Consider the following 17,151-nt stretch of genomic DNA (forward strand, 5'->3'; position numbering starts at 1 on the left):
CCTGAATAATTATTCTTGAAGGAATGTACTGGCACACTTCAGCGGTCACTGATTGCCCACGCTGAAATCAAGTGGAAGTACCCAGGGCGCGACTTCCGTTCCGCAATGCAGAGGAATTACAATGTGGCACCAAACAAAATGGCTGTTTTTCCCTTTGTTAGCTTAACATCTCGTGCAAGCTAATCCTACTTTTTACGCTTTCAGCACAACATAGGATGGGAAAGGTTTTACTTATAACTATTATGTTCAAACCCTTTTCGGCGTTATTTTGACGATGTTTTAACCGGAACACGCGGCAAACAACGAAATGCACCGTGGTCTACTCGCGTGGAACCGCGAGAGACAGATAGATACTTATCGCTGGTCAAGCTAATATCTCCTGAATTTCAATCGGCTGGCCCTTTGTCCTCGCTCGAGAAATTAAATGACTGAGCCTACACGCGTCTGAAACGCGCGAGGCAGAAATAGCCCTGCGTTTGACCAAACGCTCTATTTCTCAGATTTCTATCATTAGCTTTAACAGCCCTTATACAGAACTGTATAGTTTACGCTACCCACTGACAACGTCAGAGAACAACATGGAGGCGGGGAATCTTCAGCACACACACCACCAATAATTCCTGTCTCCAACTCCCATAATGTGTTTAATAAACTTGGTATATTATGTAATCTGCTTTTCAATTTTATACAGGCTAAATCAAAATGAAAGCGTCACCCATTTTAGATTCCTCACAGGGGGCACCATATGTGTCGTGTCTTTGGCTATGCCGGATTAAGTTATATGACATGCTATTCTATAAAATCCTTTCTCTGTAATTAATATTACCTGATTGAGCTAATCATGTAAATGTAATTAACTAGAAAGTCGGGGCACCACGAAATAATATTTATAGAGCTGTTATCTTCCGAATAAACTCTTAAAGACCTAGTAATATTTTACATCAATAGCAGTCAATATTAATCGTCAACCTTATTTCAGTCTTATCTGAAAGTTGTAAATTCTTGGTTATCTTCACAAACCCTGGCTAACAAGTTGAATCAGCAATACAAATTTGGGTTTAATTATTTATTTATCTAAATACCTAACTAATCACACAGAATTACATATACACAGAATGAACCATACATTGATTACAAATTACGTCATAAAGGAAAACGTCCCTGGCGGACGGAGCAGATATGACAGCTGGTTGCACAAAGAAAAGGGGGTTGGGTTTGAGTGAAAGAGCGGGAAGACTGAAGAACAAAGGGAGAAGCTATGTCTCTATCGGGCCGTAGGCAGCTACCCTATCGTAAATACAGAATCTTATGCATTCTAAATTACCGTCCATTTGGAAAAGGAAAATGCAATAAATATTTACTTTGAGCTGCGCTTCAATAGGTTGATGGTAGATGGAAGGCCATGTTGCCCAACAGAGTCCTTTGTCCTTTGAAGAGTGTCTCTGGTGGTGAACAGGATACGTTGTAGTGTCGTCGTTGTGTGGTAGACGGGATACTCTGTCTGTCCTCTCCTAGCCCACGTTTACAGCGGCCGCTGCTAATTCAACGGCTAGGAGGTATCACTTCTGTAGCGAATAAGAGTTCAAAGTTCATACCATTCGCAACCAAAGCTTACACTGAGGTTGGCTTCGTTCTGTAGTTATCATCTGAATCCTTCTGACATCAGACCGTCGTCCTAATGTACCAGGAACAGAAGGTTACATTTTCGTCAAGGGCTTATATAGTGGAGGGAGAGAAGGGTGTGTTTCATAGTTTATAACCCATGTCTCTTCACAGGGGCGGGCCACTGATTGAGCAGAGTTCTAATCTTATGAAAACCCAATTCTCTCATTTGGAAGCTAAAATTACATTTAATCTTTTCACAAATAGTTTCATTTAAATTGCATTTAAATTGCACAACAATTCCATGTGAATCTGGAATTGAATAACTATAATGTGTAGACTTTCCCAGATACAGTTTATGTCGTCCTGTCATCAGTCATAATGTCTCAGATGACAACCGAACTGACATCATATTCATTAACTTCTTACGGCTGAGATCCCGTTAACGGGATCGATATGACAACAGCCAGTGAAAGTGCAGGGTGCCAAATTCAAAACAACAGAAATCTCATAATTTAAATTCCTCAGACATACAAGTATTTTACACCATTTTAAAGATAAACTTGTTGTTAATCCCACCAGTGTTCGATTTCAAAAAGACTTTACGACGAAAGCACACCAAACGATTATGTTAGGTCTGCACCTAGTCACAGAAAAACCCAGCAATTTTTCCAGCCAAAGAGAGGAGTCACAAAAAGCAGAAATAGAGATAAAATTAATCACTAACCTTTGATGATCGTCATCAGATGACACTCATAGGACTTCATGTTACACAATACATGTATGTTTTGTTCGATAAAGTTAATATTTATATCCTAAAATCTTAGTTTACATTGGCGCGTTATGTTCAGTAATGTTTTGCCTCCAAAACATCCAGTGATTTTGCAGAGAGCCACATCAATTTACAGAAATACTCATAATAAACATTGATAAAAGATACAAGTATTACACATGGAACTTTAGATAAACTTCTCCTTAATGCAACCGCTGTGTCAGATTTCAAAACAACTTTACGGAAAAAGCACACCATGCAATAATCTGAGCACAGCGCTCAGAGCCCAAATAAGCCATACAGATATCAGCCATGTTTTGGAGTCAACAGAAGTCATAGATAGCATTATAAATATTCACTTACCTTTGATGATCTTCATCAGAATGCACTCCCAGGAATCCCAGTTCCACAATAAATGTTTGTTTTGTTCGATATAGTCCATAATTTATGTCCAAATACCTCCATTTTGTTTGCGCATTCAGTCCAGTTATCCAAATTCATGACGCGCAGGTCAGACGAAAAGTCAAACAATTCCATTACAGTTTGTAGAAACATGTCAAACGATGTATGGAATCAATCTTAAGGATGTTTTTAACATAAATCTTCAATAATGTTTCAACTGGAGAATTCCTTTGTCTTCAGAAATGCAATGGAAAGCAGGTCACTCTCACATGAGCGCGCATGTTCAGCTCATGCCAGACACCTGACTCAAGAGCTCTCCTTCCCTCATTCTTCACAGTAGAAGCATCAAACAAGGTTCTAAAGACTGTTGACATCTAGTGGAAGCCTTAGGAAGTGCAATATGACCAATATCCCACTGTATATTGGATAGGCAAACCTACAAACCTCAGATTTCCCACTTCCTGGTTGGATTTTTTTCTCAGGTTTTTGCCTGCCATATGAGTTTTGTTATACTCACAGACATCATTCAAACGGTTTTAGAAACTTCAGAGTGTTTTCCATCCAAATCCACTAATAATATGCATATCTTAGCCTCTGAGCCTGAGTAGCAGGCAGTTTACTCTGGGCACCTTTTCATCCAAGCTACTCAATACTGCCAACCAGCCATAAGAAGTTTTAAGTACCAATGCATATTTTCCACTGGTTGGATTACCGAAATATGGTTCCTTTCCCCCCACCGTTTGATGTTCCCAGACTCTCTATGTTTAACAAAGGCTATTCAAGAGTCCTTCAGTAGAGTCAAGAGAGAGAGAGAGGAGAAAGGTATTTATGGGGGGTCATTAACCTTACCCACAGGCCAACGTCATGACACTGGCATATTATTTCTATCCAGGTGATGCAGTTCTTCTTCTGCTGTTTTCTTCCTTACCAGTGCCTTGATATGTGCAATGATGAAAGAGTAGTGATAAGTCAGGGAAGAGCAGCACTCTGGAAGGATGCATGCCAAGTCATTTCAGCTCCTGGCATTCAGTCAGTGTTGGCATTAAAAACAGTCTACCCTGCAGCTTAAACTTACTCCTGTCTCTGTGTTTGTCTCTCTCTCTCTCGCCCCTCCCTCGCTCTCACCAGCTATTACAGGACCAGTGGATCAAATCTCAAAGGTACATGTCAGCCATTCATGTGTTCACTTTGGTTGGTATTCCCCATTGAATGACTGAAGAAAATGAGTTGGAAAATGCAGATGCTCTTGAGTGACAACCGTCGTTCATATTCTGCTGTATTCAGAGTCACACTGCTTCAAGAGAAGCCTGTCATAAATTTGAGTGCTATCCCACTCTAGACCTTTGGTCCTCATTCCCGAGGATGGGACCTTACTCTTGGCTTCCTGTGTGACTTAGTTAGCTGTGTCACTGTGGCTCTGTCAAGTCCTTACCAACTGATGATGGACAGTTCATCCACTGCAGCTGACTGGACTCATCAGCTGGTAACACTTGATGTCTCTATTCTGGAACACATGCAAGCTAAACAATTACATTTATTTGATTGAAGCAGGAGAGCACATTTTTGTATTATCATTCTTTTAAATCTAACAATTGAATTGACATTGCTCCTTTTGACGTGTCCCTGGGTAAAAATATTTAATAAAATCACAAGTGCCACCACCTTTCATGTTGGAGAGGAGACCTTGAGTTGTAGTCATGACAACCGTTCAAATAGCAGATTGACTATTGGCAGTTTACCCACACGTACAGTATGGCCTTGGTGCATAAAAAAGCATTAAATCCTGTACTCTCCTGTACTCATTCAGTTGGCATGAACATTTTCATTGGAGTGGCATTATTTTAGTGACGATATACATTTGTTTAAACTTATTGCACCAGAGCTACGGAGTGTGTGGCTTTTCTTTTCCCACCATATCATTTAAATACCTGGCTGTGTATTACTTGAAGAGTGGAAATTTATATTTTGGAAAAAATAAGATATAATGCTTCATCGTCTGCTTACTTGGTGCACGGATCCCTTTTACGGGACCATTTTCGTAAACAACCGCTGAATTGCAGAGCGCCACATTCAAAAATAATACTAAAAAGATTTATTTTCACGAAATCACAAGTGAAATATAACAAAACACAGCTTAGCTTGTTGTTAATCCACCTATTGTGTCAGATTTAGAAAATATGCTTTACAGCGAAAGAAATCCAAGCGTTTGTGAGTTTATCGATCACTAGACAAAACAGTAAGAACACCTAGCAGCCATGTAGATTGGTCACGAAATCCAGAAAAGCAATAAAATTAATCGCTTACCTTTGATGATCTTCGGATGTTTGCAATCACGAGACTCCCAGTTACACAATAAATGTTATTTTTGTTCGATAAAGATGATTTTTATAACCAAAAACCTCCATTTGGTTTGCGCGTTATGTTCAGAAAACCACAGGCTCGTTCCGGTCGTGAAGGGCAGACGAAAATTCCAAAAAGTATCCGTAATGTTCGTAGAAACATGTCAAATGTTTTTATAATCAATCCTCAGGTTGTTTTTAACATACATAATCGATAATATTTCAACCGGACGGTAAACTATTCAATACTACAGAGAAAGAAAATGTCGAGCTACATCTCTCGTGCGCAGGAACTAATCAAAGGACACCTGACGCGTTTTGATTAATCTCGCTCATTTTTCAAAATAAAAGCTTGAAACTATGTCTAAAGCCTGTTCACAGCCTGAGAAAGCCATTGGAAAAGGAATCTGGTTGATACCCCTTTAAATGGAGATTAGGCAGGCAATGAAACAGGGATTTTTCCAAATAAAAGGCACTTCCGGGTTGGATTTCCTCAGGTTTTCGCTTGCAAAATCAGTTCTGTTATACTCACAGACAATATTTTGACAGTTTTGGAAACTTTAGAGTGTTTTCTATCCTACTCTGTCAATTATATGCATATTCTAGCATCCGGACCTGAGAAATAGGCAGCTTACAATGGGAACGTTATTTTTCCAAACATAAAAATGCTGCCCCCTAGCTTCAAGAGGTGACAAAACAACAACAGGTTTGAGACCACTCAAAGGATGAGTATGGTAACGGTGGAGAAGAATGGGAAGAATTGGCATCACCATAGAGAATGCCAGAGGGATATTGTCGTGTTGAGCCTTACCTTGGGGCTTCTCTTTTTTTCTCCTGAGGCAATGCTGGTGCTGAGTGACTCATTGAGACTGTGAATGGAAGGCTGGGTTTATAAACCTCTCTCTGCCCTCAACACAAGAGTTTGGAGGCCACCTCTCTTTCCAAGTCAATCTAACAAACACATACACACTCAGGTACACACAGCAGACACAGCATTTCTTTCACCCTGTAGAACACAGGAGCTGGAGAACTATTCTTCTTCACCATGCAGTCCAGCTGCTACCTACTATTCTGTCTACTGCTCGTGTCCCATGGCTCCTCAGCAGTCATCACAGGGGTAAGTGGAAGCCAACAGGTTTTGGGAGCCAACTACACTCTTAGAATAAAAAGGTACTATCTGGACCTTAAAGGGTTCTTTGGCTGTCCCAATAGGAGAACCCTTTGAACCCTTTTTGGTTGCAGGTAGAACCCTTAGGTTTCAGGTAGGAACCTTTTGGGAGAACACTTTGTATAAAGGGACAGCCGAAGAACCCTTTTGGAACCCTTTGTTCTAAGAGTGTAGTTATGAGTGAATGATAATATAGAAAATGTAATATTCTGTTATGGGAAGCTTGATTTGGATGAATATGAAATAATTATTATAATTTATCAAAATCTAAATGGGGGGGGTCTACAAAATGTAATAGATTCTTAGTAGATTATCTCAGTGTAATGAGAAGCCACAATACAGTTATAGCCTGCCTTTATAACATCATGTTTGATTTACATACATCATTATAAACTCTAGGCTGGCTATACACAGAGAAGAACATTTGCATTATGTTGCAGCAAGTCTGCATATTTTTCTCTGTCAATGTGAGGCTAGCCAACTGTTAGATTGCCTTAGGAACTCATATTGAAGAGCACAATCCTTTCGTTATTGCTGTAAAACAAATGTTGTTATCATGTTTTTTAAGTTAATATTTTACATTAACTGTGTAACCATAATAGTTCCTTCTGGTTGAACCAGTGTCAAATAATGTGTCAAATAAGGTTTTATTTCTCCAACATAGCTCTACCTATGTATAATGGAATAATTTTGTCAATTCATGTTCCTTGGAAAAGTTGAATGTGATGGCTTTAACAAGAAAACAGGTTTTAATATAATATTGGTACAACTTTATATAACTTAAAATAAGCTTTTGCAGTACGATGCAGGTACGTACGTACACATTGTTGCATAGTACCTATGGTACTTCAGGTACCATGCAACGTGTTTGCTATTTGTGTAGTTGCATTGTTTAATATATATACAGTACCAGTCAAAAGTTTGGACACACCTACTCATTCCAGGGTTTTTCTTTATTTGTACTATTTTATACATTGTAGAATAATAGTGAAGACATCAAAACAATGAAATAACACATATAGAATCATGTAGTAACCAAAAATGTGTTGAACAAATCAAATATATTTGAGATTTTTGATTCTTCAAAGTAGCCACTCTTTGCCTTGATGACAACTTTGCACACTCTACAATGTAGAAAATAGTAAAAAGAAAAGAAAAACCCTTGAATGAGTAGGTGTGTCAAAACTTTTGACTGGTACTGTATATATATAGTTTTAGCAGAATTTCCTAGGGGTTCCTAATATCTCTAGGTTTAAAAACCTGGGCAACCATTGTTTTATCAGTTTCAAAGGCGATTTGGTATCCAATTTGTGTATGGAATATAATAGATTTTTTTGAAATGCCAGAACAGTGCAGGCATAGGGATGCTAATATGAACTGAGATAGGTGCACGCAGCCATGAAACGGAAACACATTTTCCTCAGAGACTGTCACAATAAATCAGCTCACTCCTCCCTCATCTCTCTCCTTCGTTTCATTCGAAGTGAGAGCAGTCACTCAAGTTGTTCATATCCTTCTGAGCAATTTCCGGATCGTTTTTTAGAATACTCATGATAGCCTTCATGTATTATACAGTGGGCTCCAAAATTACTGGCACCCCTGACTGGCAATGCACAAACAATGCTTTAACAAATATAAACAATATAATTATAGAGATAAACTCAAAATACCAACATGTGAGAAATGCTGTACTTTATTAATGTTTCAATGGAACCAACCAAAATCATACAATTATTTAATACAAAATACATTTGACCAAAATCAAGGTTTCATAATTATTGGCACTCCTCATTTAGTACTTAGTGCAACCACCTCTGGCAAGGATAACAGCATGGAGTCTTTTCCTGTAATGTTTGACAAGGTTAAGGAAAACATTTGGAGGGAGTTTGGACCATTCCTCTATGCAGATCCTTTCAAGATCCTTCACATTCTTGGGTTTGCGCTTATCAACTGCCCTCTTCCACTCAGCCCACAGGTTTTCGATTGGATTGAGGTCCAGCGACTGAGATGGCCATGGCAGAACATTGATTTTGTTGTCACAGAACCGTTTCTGTGTGGATCTTGAGGTACATTTTGGGTCATTGTCTTGTTGGAAAGTCCACCTACGGCCAAGTCCCAGCCTTCTGGCAGAGGCAACCAGTCAGCCAAAATTGCCTGATACTTGGTGGAATTCATTATGCCATCAATCTTAACCAGTGCCCCTGGACCTCTGGAATTAAAACAGCCCCAAAACATCACTGACCCCCCTCCATATTTCACCGTGGGTATGAGGTTCCTCACCTTGTATGCATCTCTGTTTCGACGTCAAACATGCCGATGCTGTATCTGACCAAAACGTTCAATTTTGGTCTCATCTGACCAGAGCGCTTTCTTCCAGTCATAATTTAAATGACATTTGGCAAACTCCAAGCGCTTGCGTCTGTGTCTTGGGGTCAGAAAGGGCTTTCTTCTGGAAACCCTTCCAAAGAGCCTGTGGTTGTGGAGGTGACGTCTGATGGTGCTTTTTGAAACCTGGTGACCCCAAGATGCCACCAAGGCCTGAAATTATTTCACAGTGATTCTTGGGGATTTTGTTGCTTCTCTCACCATCCTCCTCCCTATCCTGGGTGGCAAAATGCATTTGCGTCCTCTATCCGTGAGGTTTTCAACTGTTCCATATCTTTTGAATTTTTTAATAATTGCCCTGACAGTGCTCAGTGGTATATTCAATTGTTTGTGGATCTTCTTGTAGCCATTACCAGATTTATGAAGGTCTACGACCATCTGTCTCTTTTGAACTGCCAGTTCTTTTGTTTTCTTCATGGTGTTGGATGACAGTGGGATATTGCATGTGTGTTACCTCATTTTTTATACCCTAGTGAAACAGGAAGTGATGTAATGGCTCAATATAGTTCCTTAAGACTTAGATACACTTAAATAAGTGGAATTTAATTTGTGGTTTAATTTTGGTAGATGTTATTTACAATAATATTTAAGGGTGCCATTAATTGTGAAACCTTGATTGGGAGGACATTTTGAGTTTAACTCAATAATTATGTTGTTTATATTTTTTAAAGTATTGTTTGTGCATTGCCTGTCACGGCCGTCGAATGAAGAGGACCAAAGCGCAGCGTGGTGAGCGTACATATTCCTTGTTTATTAGGATGACGCCGACAAAAACAATAAACAATACAAAAAACGACGTGAAGCTTAAGGCTATAGTGCCACAAACAAAGACAACTTCCCACACTGAAAGGAGGGAAAAGGGCTACCTAAGTATGGTTCCCAATCAGAGACAACGATAGACAGCTGTCCCTGATTGAGAACCATACCCGGCCAAAAAATAGAAATACAAAATCATAGAATGCCCACCCCAAATCACACCCTGACCAAACCAAATAGAGACATAAAAAGGCTCTCTAAGGTCAGGGCGTGACATTGCCAGTCAGGGGTGCCAGTAATTTTGGAGCCCACTGTATAGTATCCCAATCATTACCAACATAAATCAAGTGCTGTAGAAATGCTTTGGCTTCTAGCAATGTTCTCACTTTTAATGCCTCTCAGTTTTATTTAAAGTTTATTTTTCTTCTTTCAACTCTATTATATTTTGTGTGATCTCTTCAGGCCTGTGAGAAGGACTCTCAGTGTGGAGGGGGGATGTGCTGTGCGGTCAGCTTATGGATCCGAAGCCTGAGGATGTGTGCCCCTATGGGACAGGAGGGAGACGAGTGCCACTGCTTGAGTCACAAGGTGGGCCAGGTTCTGTGCATCATATCTCACTAGTCAATCTCTCAGTCTCTACTGAAAGTTGTAACGACAGAAAGAGTCCAGATTTCCTTACAAAAGATGCCATATAACATATTCGTTCACCTACTGTATGTATTTCTGTCTCTGTTTCCAGGTTCCCTTCTTTGGCAAAAGACTACACCACACATGTCCATGTCTTCCAGATCTGGCATGCATCACCACATCCGAGGGCAAATCAAAATGTCTTTCCCCGTACATGTACCAAGAATAATACCTCTGAGGACAACCACCAAAAATGCAGCTAGTGATTTACTATGCCTACATTAGCAGTTTGGAAAATAATGTTTTCAGGACATGTATTAAAGATACTTTTCAGGTTGACTTAGATTTGCAAAGGACAATTTGTTTATCCTCCTTAAAGACATGCTCTGGAACTTTGGCGACTACTAAGTACATTTTAAACCTCCCGCTTTGGGCTGGATGTGTCAATGTGTAGATCATACATGCATAATCTATGAGTAGAATTACTCAATTAGCCATTTACGGGGACATATTCCTATATGGTATCCACAACCAGGGACTTCACTCTATACCATGTTTCTAGGGCCCACAGTTTTTACTGGTCAGGAAAAATCCTGGGCCCAAAGCATGTTGTACATTTGAAATAACTGACCCTACTTCACTACTATTGTACTATTGTAGTGAAGTCAGTTAACAACAAACTCTTACTTACAATGACAGCCTAGAAACAGTGGATCAACTACCTTGTTCAGGAGTAGAACAACAGAGTTTTACCTTGTCAGCTCAGGGATTTGATCTAGCAACCTTTTGGTTACTGGTTCAATACTCTAACCACTAGGCTACCTGCCACCCCAGGGTGGCTAACCCAGTGTTCCCCGGCAGGCCATCATTGTAAATAAGAATTTGTTCTTAACTGACTTGCCTAGTTAAATGAAGGTACATTTCAGGGGCAGAACAACAGATTTTTACCTTGTCAGTTCAGGGATTCAATCCAGCAACCTTCCAGTTACTGGCCCAATGCTCTAACTACTAGGCTACCTGCCACCCCAACAAAGCAACAAAGTAGCATCTTAGCTTCCCAATAATTTGAAGAGTTTGGGCATTTAGAGGTTAAAACAGAAAGTGCTATTTGCCACTCACTCTAACAAAGAAAGAAAGAGCTTTCTCTGTTAATAAGAGGAAGCAGGTCTCCAGAAATCCGACAGCTCTGAAATTGTGTAATTTTCTGGCTACATTTTACAGGGTATTTATTTAAAGCTCAAAGCTATAATTAGATTTGTCCGATGTTCGTTGACTCATATTAATCTCATTCTTTATTCATGGAGAACTGTGTTATTCAGATCTAGTTACATTTCAGACTAGTTTCTCAATATTCATAAAGCTTGGCTTCTTAATGGAGCAATCTCCCAATGTCCCAAATATAGAGCGTACTCACAGATGGGGTGGGTATCTTCTGCATTTAATATAAATTCATTGGTCAAAGCTGACAGTATCTGACAGACCGTAAAATTTGTATCTCAATAAGTTGATCATCTGTTTATTAGGTCCAAGTAGTGTACAATAACATAATGTACAGAAGTTGTTCTTTAGATGGAAAAACTAAAAATATAACCAAGTTGCCTGTACAATGATGTTAAGCTGAGAGATGAGCTATGCCATAAATGAAGCTGTGGTGCAGTTTGTGTAATGCAAACACAGCCTATTTCAAAGCCGATAATCAAGTTTTACGAGCCAAACAGTCCCTCCCATGGTAATAGAACAGTATAAAATTATGACATTGGCTTGTATAAGCCACAACGTGGAGAGCCTTGCCATTTCAATGTAGGTATATTCAGACAATGGCACCATAAACTCTGCAATAACTCAGACTTCATCTGAACTGACTCTCGGGATGAAATGTTATATTGCATTTTGAACATATTTCAGGTGTGCAAAACTGCCTCTGAGAAACTAACAGCAAAAATGTTCAAGAGGCACTTATAAGCTAAACAAAGCAGCAGAGAGAGGTCTCCTGGGGCAGAGCTGTTGTATAAAAAATGCCTGATCTGAAATGATACTGCATGAGAGAATTCACAGGTGAGAACGTTTCAGTCGCTCAGAAGCAACAGAGAGTCATGCTGGGAGTAGAGCGGAGCAGGCATGTTGTGATGGTAATGGTTGTGAATGCAGTGATGCCGGGCCAGGCCAAGGAAGGGAGGGAGGGTGCACAGTAGGTATACTGTAGGTACACCGGGATGCTCTACCAAGAAACATCAGCTCAGCAGTTCCCACTCTATCCCACTTCCCCCTAGGGAAGTAAACCCGGGCTACAAAGATTAAGGACTCCAATTAGCTGACAAATGTTCATTTACATGGCTGTAACTGAGACGAGCAGTGATCAGAATAATGACTCTATTATACACTGTTGGATTCTTTACATACTGAAAGGTGCATGCTGGCTAGTTAAAGTCTTATGAGAAGAATGGAGTGTGTAAGCAGAGGCAAACTGGACTCTTGCTGCACTGCTTTTTCAGAAGCACAAAACTTCCTAAATATTCAGGAACATGAATGATGGTAACATTTTACATTACAGTGCAGAATAAAGTGGTAATAACATGGTAATAGTATGGTAACAAGTTAGCTGATCACAATGAAAACATGATCTGCCCAGATACCCAGATTTTTGTAAAATTATATTATTGTAATACAACACCCCACATGTTGTGCTATAGAGGCGGTAATGATACAACAAAATATGGTAAATTGGAAGTTAGCATTTGAGGATGAGTGGTAGAAAATAGTATGTGTCTATATTGTTATTGTATTGAAACACAGAACAGATATTGTTCAGTTACCTGTATAACAGAATCAAATCAATACTAATCATTAATCTGTTGTTTATTTACTCAGAAGTACAAACATTGCAAACATCTCTCTGCAGCACTGATGCTTTGCCTCTTTTAGAGTTCCATTGTCCTTGTCCATAGAAAAAAACATGTCATTTGTCTTTTTTACAGGGAATGTGCAAGGTATACATTTTTATCAACACATGTTAAAATCCAGGAAGAAAATGTATTTGCAAAAGACTGTAAAAGTTTGTTTTATCACCTTCTCCACACAAATAATTCTAAGAAGATTTTATGAAAGCTACAACATATTTGATTTAAAAAAAAAAGTTCAGAATAAAGAAATAAACAGCTTTAGAGAATGTACAGAATTGTCTTATGTTCTTCTAACTGAATTGCCATAGGCCTACATTACTCAAATAATATACCAATGAGATTCTTCAAATATGCAACATTATTAGTAGGCCTATTCGAAATACAGATTGGCAACATTTTGCACTTTCTGTAAGTGCAAATCACAAAATATGGCCTTCAGCCTGTGTGGAAAAATTGGACAAGCATAGCAACAGAGTAATATCACACAAGGCTTCAAAACCAACATGACAGTTCTGTTCGTTTTCCCTTGTCTAAAACAGCAGTAGAACCTATCAGATGACACAGTATGGCTCCATAGACATAGGTGTCTGTGTGCTGAAACAACATGGGAAACTGGCTCTGAGGCGCGATCTCAGCTCCTTGTTGAATATGAAACAAATAATGGGATTCGCCCCCGCCTGAACGAACGTCATCCACACGGCAGCAGTCAGGTAGACCTGTGGAATTGTGCCTCCTTTGACAAACACTCGAATGTAGCAAGTAACAATGTACGGGGCCCAGAGGATAAGAAACGCCAGGGTTATCATGTAATACATTTTCCCTATGCGTTTCTCCATTTTAAATTCATCCAAGACAAGCAGCCTTCTGTTGCCAATATGCGAAGTTTGTCTGATTCCCACCAAAGTTGGTGGGGTGGGACCACGTCCAAACCCTGCTATCCAATTGGCGGCTGCCTGCCCAGTTGCACCTGGCCCGTGGAAGGTCCAGTTTTGGCTTATAGCTGGGACAAGCTGAGCGGGTTTCATCTTGCGATGGTCGTACACGAAACACAACATTTTTATGTAAACAACGTGTGTTGTTCCCACGATAACAGCCAGCATCAACATGAAACCCAGGGTGTCATTTGCTTTCACATATCGGTGCTCGAAAATGCATTGTTCCTCTTCATGGATGAATTTGTAGGTGCCAACGTCAAATACAGGGGGGAAAGCCATAGCGACAGAGAGGGTCCAGACCATGCAAATCACTGCCACACATGTCCACAATGTCATTCGTTTGGAATAAAACCTGTGGTGTGCAATCGCCATGTATCTGGTGACACTGACGCAGAAGAGCAGAAACGCTACATGGAAACAAGAAAGGACCGACAGGAACGCGATAATTTTGCAACGTATAATGCTGTACGTCCAGGTGGAACGGTTGTTGATTGATATCATCACAAAGGGCAAACACACGGCAGACCGTATTACATCTGCCAAGCACAGATCAAGTAGAAAATAATACGGAGCCTTGTGAAGGGAGATGTCTTTCAGCACTAACAGGGACAGCGCCACATTCCCGACAAGGCTGATGCAAATGATCAGACCGAGCGAGGCCAGTTTCACCGCAGAGGCGGTGATGGCATAATTATGTAGCGTGGGATTGCTTTCCCCAAACTCGCTTGAATTTGCCATCTATGTAACCAAGCTATTGTCAAAGGCGCGTGTATTCTATATTCCCACATTAAGTGGTCGTGCTTTCCCCGGCCGAAGTAGGCCTATCAATGATTGATAAAAATTGGCCAGCAAGAAATTAACATGATGCACGATTATGTTACACTACTTCACCGTGAACAGCATCTAGGTTTTAACAGTTTTAGAATATAATTCATTATTCTCCTGGGTTTGAAGCATTGCCTGATTTCAGAAGCGACTGAGATCCATCGAAATGTATTTTCTTGTTATCCTTCATCTCACAAGTTTCCGTTTCGAATATGAAATAGGCTACACCCATGTTCGTAGTTCCATTTTCTGCTGATAGCAAACATATTGCTCTGAAACATGCAGTCTTTGCACACACCATCTTAAATTGATCCGTTTAACTGCCAGACATTTCAAAAACACATCTCCATTTCCACTGATGCTGAGGTTCTCGTTCGTCTTGAGGAATAAATAAACATAAATCGGAGGACAGGCCGTCATCATCTCTTCAGCACGCAATTAATAGGGTTGGGTAGACTATAGCCAAACCAGTGTTCAGTCCACTCAATCGAAGGCATGGCGTATGAATACATCCAGCAATACAAACTAATGCATGTCTATAAACTACAACCGTTGGTTTGCATTTGAGGAAAAGCCTACACTTTACGTTTTCAAACGAGGTTGAATCGATTATGATAAAGTGGAGAGACACTGCCGGCTAATGTCGAGATAGATTATATATAGGCTAATCCACGTCCTCGGATCAGAAACAGTTGTCCGATCTCCTGTGCGCGTACATTAGTCTGCGGCGCTACATGGAATCACTCAATAATTGGATCCTGTCTCATGCATTCCCAAGGCATGATTTTCCATGTCTAGAAAGGCTTGTCAAATTCAACCGTTTCAGAGTGCTCAGTTCCTTTTACACTGAGGCAGCTTTAAAGGCACAGTCATGTGTTTACAACCAACCTAACCTAAAATCCTAATTATGATCATCTCATTTGAAATATAAGTCATTGAGTGAATGCATAGACATACAGGTCATACAGGACAGCTGCATTATGAAGAATGCCACCACAGTAGCCTATATAAAGAGTTCATATTCCGGTTTCTACTGTTTTAGTCACATATTTTCAAATGCAAACCCATTTTGACTGGTCAATATGCAGGGTAGGCTTACACAATTTTGCCAACATGATTGGTTGGCACCACCAAGTATGCTAGACCTATTATACTATATTCCCACAATTGTTTTTAACCCACCATAATATGACAATTGAATAGTTATAAGACAGCCCACATATTACTATCACCAATTATATGTGATGTGTTAGATAAATATCTATCTTATTTAACAAACTCTATGCACATACTGTAATATGGCACGATATAGGATATTTGACTACATTAAACATTAGCATGTTGGAGTTGAGTTGATAACACAAATCTGGCAGCTGTGATTCACTAGTGCCATCTGCAGCCTACGAGAGAGAGAGAGAGAGAGAGAGAGAGAGAGAGAGAGAGAGAGAGAGAGAGAGAGAGAGAGAGAGAGAGAGAGAGAGAGAGAGAGAGAGAGAGAGAGAGAGAGAGAGAGAGAGAGAGAGAGAGAGAGAGAGAGAGAGAGAGAGAGAGAGAGAGAGAGAGAGAGAGAGAGAGAGAGAGAGAGAGAGAGAGAGAGCAGAGAAAGCAGAGAAAGCAGAGAGAGAGGTCCATTAAGGGTCCATTTCCTTTAGCTCATAATTTGAAGGAATTTTTTTTTGCCTCTAGCCCCCTATCCTAAAAACCTAGATACAAAAGACTGAATAAGTCATGATCAATAAAAAGATAGGCAGTAACTTGGTGAATGGCAGGTGACTCTGGATCACAGGGAGAATAAGACATCAAACGTATGGGCTATGCCCAGGAAGTAGTGTTCAGTCTGGCCTAATATGTTGGCCTGCTGGTGCTCATTTGATTTAATGTGATGTATATTGTCTGTCTATATATTTTGTACACTAGGGGAACTCTCACATGGGGTTATAGGTCACTGGTCACATGTACAGGTAGGTAGCCCATAGACCATATATAGTATATACAGTGCCTTCGGAAAGTATTCAAACCCCTCCACATTTTGCTACATTACAGCCTTATTCTAAAATTGATGAAATAGTTGTTTTCCTCATCAATTTACACACAATACCCCACAATGACAATGGAAAAACAGGTTTTTAGAAATTTTAGCAAATTTATAATAAAACATATAACAAAAAATATGACATTTACATACAGTGGTGGAAAAAGTACCCAATTGTCATACTTGAGTAAAAGTAAAGATACCATAATAAAAAATGACTCAAGTAAAAGTGAAAGTCAACAAGTAAAATACTACTTGAGTAAAAGTTAAAGTATTTGGTTTTAAATATACTTAAGTATGAAAAGTAAAGGTAATTGTTAAGATATACTTAAGTATCAAAATTAAAAGTATAAATAATTTCACATTCATTATATTAAGTAAACCAGACGGCACACTTTTTAAAATTTA

General features: G+C 39.6%; 2 protein-coding genes across 2 annotated transcripts; one reads left to right on the top strand and one right to left on the bottom strand.

Moving 5' to 3' along the window:
* Positions 1–5,963: 5,963 nt before the first annotated feature.
* LOC139556124 (toxin MIT1-like) lies at positions 5,964–10,809 on the top strand. The gene is made up of 3 exons (XM_071369681.1): positions 5,964–6,232; positions 9,887–10,012; positions 10,164–10,809. Exons 1-3 carry the CDS (start codon positions 6,161–6,163, stop codon positions 10,278–10,280), a joined length of 315 nt encoding a protein of 104 aa, XP_071225782.1. The 5' UTR covers positions 5,964–6,160; the 3' UTR covers positions 10,281–10,809.
* A 429-nt stretch (positions 10,810–11,238) lies between these two features.
* On the bottom strand, positions 11,239–15,553 carry LOC139556119 (probable G-protein coupled receptor 173). The gene has a single exon (XM_071369667.1). It carries the CDS (start codon positions 14,622–14,624, stop codon positions 13,503–13,505), a length of 1,122 nt encoding a protein of 373 aa, XP_071225768.1. The 5' UTR covers positions 14,625–15,553; the 3' UTR covers positions 11,239–13,502.
* Between the last annotated feature and the right edge of the window lie 1,598 nt (positions 15,554–17,151).

Source organism: Salvelinus alpinus, chromosome 2, assembly GCF_045679555.1.
Source record: "Salvelinus alpinus chromosome 2, SLU_Salpinus.1, whole genome shotgun sequence".
Taxonomy (NCBI): Eukaryota; Metazoa; Chordata; class Actinopteri; order Salmoniformes; family Salmonidae; genus Salvelinus; species Salvelinus alpinus.